At 55.5% G+C, this 4,695-nt stretch overlaps 1 protein-coding gene across 1 annotated transcript; it reads right to left on the reverse strand.

Annotated features, from left to right (window-relative positions):
- Positions 1–239: 239 nt before the first annotated feature.
- On the reverse strand, positions 240–3,874 carry LOC124234008 (class I histocompatibility antigen, Gogo-OKO alpha chain-like). The gene is made up of 8 exons (XM_046651266.1): positions 3,723–3,874; positions 3,108–3,377; positions 2,598–2,873; positions 1,712–1,987; positions 1,476–1,580; positions 1,026–1,058; positions 835–879; positions 240–672 (listed from the first exon to the last, which is right to left on the reverse strand). The coding sequence occupies exons 1-8, from the start codon at positions 3,793–3,795 to the stop codon at positions 668–670; spliced, it is 1,083 nt and encodes a 360-aa protein (XP_046507222.1). The 5' UTR covers positions 3,796–3,874; the 3' UTR covers positions 240–667.
- Positions 3,875–4,695: the final 821 nt, after the last annotated feature.

Below are 4,695 nucleotides of genomic sequence, written 5' to 3' on the forward strand. Positions count from 1 at the left end.
TAGGCTGACCCGGCCACAGTAAGCCCTCACTGCCCAAGATCCTGAAGACACGACAATGCCCAGGTGATGTCCTCATCCCTGTGATCACAGGTACTGATGGAACAAGGTTCTATAGAAGGAACCAGAACAAAGGAGCAGAGAGATGCGCCAGCCAAGGAATCACAACATCATAGCCCATGTTGTACTGAACACCGACTGTGCATAGGCCCCATCCACACACAGACTCAGCACAGCAAACATGACTTCTGGAAGGTTCTCAGTGCTTCCATTTATTTCCAATCTCAAACTTTAGGAATCTTCTTCTTTAATTAACACATCAATCCCTTACAACAAGATTTAGAAAAAAACTCATATCTGGATTCATATTTTCAGCAAGGAAGCAAATGATCACTAGTGAGTGCAACAGGAAGTTAAGACAGGGAGGGAGCCGGCCCAGCCCCACCTCTGCTGCAACAGGACATTTCATCAGGGAAAGCACAAAGGTCAGTGTGGGGAGGGGGTCGTGGAGGGCAGAGAGTGGGTCAATTTCCCCACCTCCTCTCATTATGCTAATAGGACCACACACACTCAGGTATGCCAGCTGCAGAAAGAGAAGTGAGGGCATTTGAAGTCACAAGTGGGATCTTGAACAAATCTTGCATCACTTGGTCTCCCACAGGGCCACTTCTCACACTGTAAAAGAAAATAATCATGAACAAATTCATGTCAGTCACATAAGTGTTGACATTCTCAACAGCCCTCTGCATGCTCAAAATGCCCCAAAGAATCCCCATAAACCAGCTGTGTCTCCTCTGCCCCAAAGCCCCTCCCCACTTCAGGCCCTCCATGTCTCACCTTTCTGTGGGAGAGATGCATCAGAGCCTTGGGCACTGTCACTGTCTGGGGTAGAACAAAACAGGAAGTGGTCAGAGCCCACAGGAGATGAGACTAAAGAATGAACTATGGGGTGAGTGAGCTCCCCACCCTGCGGCTCCTCTCTCCAATATTCCACGGGTCTCAGGGATCAATCCCCAACTCAAACTTACTTGCAGCCTGCACGTAAATCCCTCTTTTTTCACCTGTGGGAAGAAAACAGGAAGAAGGCTGGGCCATGAGATCCTAGAGGAAGCCCCTAGTCCTGGACCACAGGGAAGTTTCCAGAACCATGACTGAAGACCCAGGGCAGGATTGAGAAACATGACGAAAGGAGATGTGTGAGGACTGGACCAATGCCCTCCTAGAGGTCTGTCCTCAGCAGTGACCTTCCCTCTGACCTTCCACTGCTGGGAATCAGGTCCCCAGCAACTGAATTATCAAGGTGAAAAAATCGCTTTCATTTTCATAAGTGCTTTACAAAACAGTGTTAGCAATCAGGCCAGAGTGGCGAGCACGTGTGTGGACGGCACTTCCCAGTAATGGGGCAGGGCAAGTTCTGCTCCGTTCTTGAAATGCCTCAGGGGGACAAGAAAACTCAGATCCCAAACCCCCTTCCGTACCTGAGCGCTTCTTCCTCCACATCACAGCTCCAGCCACCACAGCTCCAAGGAGAACCAGGCCAGCAATGATGCCCACGATGAGGATGGTGGACTGAGGAGGCAGCTCTGGGAAGGGAAGGGATGGGAAGGGAGGATGAGGGGCTCTGATCCCAGGCCTCAGCCCTGACCCTGCTGAAGGTCTCCAGAAGGGCTCCTGATTTCCTTAAGAGGCTCTGAGCACACGGCTCCCTCCTTACCCCATCTCCGGGTGACAGGCTCAGGCAGCCCCTCGTGCTGCACATGGCACGTGTATCTCTGCTCCTCTCCAGAAGGCACCACCACAGCCGCCCACTTCTGGAAGTTCCCGTCCCCTGCAGGCCTGGTCTCCACAAACTCCGTGTCCTGGGTCAGGTCCTCCCCATCACGCTGCCAGGTCAGGGTGATCTCCGCAGGGTAGAAGCCCAGGGCCCAGCACCTCAGGGTGACCTCACGGTCAGAGATGGGGTGGTGGGTCACATGTGTCTTTGGGGGGTCTGAGGAGGAAGAACCAGAAAATTCACCTCGAGTTACCTCCATGGGCCACTGAACCATCATTCATGTGACCATCCTGAGAATGGACAGGACAATGGGTTTGAAGGAGGAAGCACAGAACCCAGACACGAGCCTGGACTTGTGGATCCAGGATAAGCTCATATCCCTTGGAAAGTTCTAGAATAAGCGTGAGAGCCCAGGGTACGAGCCTTCAGGTCTCTAAACAGGAGAACACAGACTTCTGGTCCTCACATGGGTGGAGCGTGAATAACTCAGAAAAAGTGGAGTCAAAGTCGCAAGGATCTTTTCAGGCCGAGAACAAGGTCTTGAGAAAGTCATGGGTCACAAGATGGCTGCCAGGGTCAAAGGGAACCAAGGACTGACGATTTCAGGGATGAGCTCCCCTCCTATTCCTGAAGAAACTGGATTCCTTCACTGTCCTGTAGAGAAGGGCGGGCCCTCTGGGCGAGTCCTTAGTAAGAAGATGAAAACCTGGGTGGATTCCTTTCTTTGCTGAGGGAGGGTGTTCTGACACTGATCCCATTTCCTCCCTCTTTGTGGGAAGCCAGCCCGGCCCGAGGGGAGATCAGAAGGCCCCGCGGCCCCTCGTACCCGCGCGCTGCAGCGTCTCCTTCCCGTTCTCCAGGTATCTGCGGAGCGACTCCACGCACGTGCCCTCCAGGTAGTTCCTGTCATGCTCCGCCACACCGTTCTCCTCCCACTTGCGCCGGGTGATCTGAGCCGCCGCGTCCGCCGCGGTCCAGGAGCGCAGGTCCTCGTTCAGGGCGATGTAATCGGCGCCGTCGTAAGCGTCCTGACTGTACCCGCGGAGGAGGCGCCCGTCCGGCCTCAAGTCGCAGCCATACATAACCTGGATGGTGTGAGACCCTGACCCCGCCCCGAGGTCAGCCCAGACCACTGGGCCCCGGCCCCGCCCCCCGCAGAGCTTAAACCTAAACTGAAAACGAAACCGCGGAAAAGTCCCCGCCGGCTCTTCCCGGGTCGGAGTCCGGGCGGGTCCTGCAGCCTCGGGGTGAATCTCGGACCCGGAGACTCGGGGAGACCCCGGCCCGTCCTTGGGGATGGGGGGTCGGGACCTGGACCCGGGCCCGCGTCGCTCACCTGCCTCGCTCTGGTTGTAGTAGCCAAGCGCGATCCGCAGGTTCTCTCGGTAAGTCTGTGCTGTGTCCTTGTAGATCCGCGTGTTCCGCTCCCAATACTCCGGCCCCTCCTGCTCCATCCACGGCGCCCGCGGCTCCTCCTTCGGATTCTCGGCGTCGCTGTCGAACCGCACGAACTGCGTGTCGTCCACGTAGCCGACGGCGATGAAGCGGGGCTCCCCACGGCCGGGCCGGGACACGACGGTGTAGAAATACCTCATGGAGTGGGAGCCTGGGGGCGGGGAGGGGCTGAGACCCGGCCGACCCTCCTCCTGGCGCGGGTCCCCGGGTCCGAGGGTGATGGGGCCGGGAGGGTGGCGGGGTCGAGGGGCTCGGGAGACGGAAAAGGGGCGGCGGACGGAGAAGCGCGGGAGACCCCCGTGGGTAAGAGGAGAGGGCGGGAGACTGGGGAGGGAAGGAGCGGGGTCAGGACGCGGCGGGGCCGAGGAGGGGCGCGCTGGGCGGGCCTGGGCTGGGTCCGCGGAGACGCGCCTTCCCCGGGAGTCCTGCGTCCCCGCCGCGCGGTCCCCTCGCTCCGCCCCCCGCAGAGGCCGTTTCCTCCCGACCCCGCACTCACCAGCCCAGGTCTCGGTCAGGGTCAGGGCCCCCGACAGGAGCAGGAGGAATGTTGGGGGCATCATGACGCTCATCGTCGAGATCTGGGGAGAGTCTGAGCCACAGCTGCTCACTCCGCGCTTTATAACCCGGAGCGGCGGAGACGCTCATTGGCTTCTTTAGAAACCGGACACGCAATGGGAGTGAGAACTGGGGCCGCGTCATGAGTCTCCAGGCAGGAGGAGCTGACACAGGTTGTGAGAGGGAGAAGTGAAACTCAGGGAGACGGGGACTCCCCAACACTCAGCTTCTCCGCCCCAGACTCCGCCCTCGGGCCTGCGACTGAGAGCCACGTCCGGGGACCTGGGACTCTGCCCTGACCCCTCTCCTCCTGCACCGAGAGCTCTTTGTCACACCGTCTCCCTCAGTCCTGGCCCAGGGGCTGTTTGAGTCAGCCATTGTCAAGCACTTTGATTTCAGGATATCCATACAGTCTTACAAATTAGCGAGGGCCCCGAGGGTAATTTGGTTATGTTGGTTGTATCTATCAATATTTACCATACTAGGAACAAAAGTTTTAAAATATTTTAATTAATTTATTTAGAATAATATTTCTAACCCACTGCAAGTTAAAAGAAATAATGTTTTTCTGAAAAATAATAATTTCCCAGAATAAGGTAGGAGAAGAGTGGGTCTTTTTACACTTCATGTTTTTGCAAGTGTCTGTCTTGTCTGGTATTAGAAGACCACTGGCTCTTCACATTTTCTCTGCATTTCATCTGTTGTTTTGGTTGACTTATATGAAAAAAATACCGCCTCAGACAGACATGTAGGAGTAGTATTTTTAATAACCTTTCCAGATAATAGTAGATATTAAACTTTGATACTAAAATGAAACTACACAAGTGGCGGTTTCTCACAGGTTATTTGCAAGGTGGAACCTGAAACAGTATCATTGAATATTTCCTATTCTGTTACATTAAAATCCACAGGCC

This window comes from Equus quagga, unplaced genomic scaffold, assembly GCF_021613505.1.
Source record: "Equus quagga isolate Etosha38 unplaced genomic scaffold, UCLA_HA_Equagga_1.0 62771_RagTag, whole genome shotgun sequence".
NCBI classification, from domain to species: domain Eukaryota; kingdom Metazoa; phylum Chordata; class Mammalia; order Perissodactyla; family Equidae; genus Equus; species Equus quagga.

Bases quoted from the DNA above. Each gene is read 5' to 3' on its own strand.
- LOC124234008 (XM_046651266.1), bottom strand. From the start codon at position 3,795: ATGAGCGTCATGATGCCCCCAACATTCCTCCTGCTCCTGTCGGGGGCC. The intron at 3,378-3,722 runs GTGAGTGCGGGG...CCCCGCCCCCAG, and splicing joins CCTGACCGAGACCTGGGCTG to GCTCCCACTCCATGAGGTAT. The intron at 1,059-1,475 runs GTACGGAAGGGG...TTCTTCCCACAG, and splicing joins GTGGAGGAAGAAGCGCTCAG to GTGAAAAAAGAGGGATTTAC.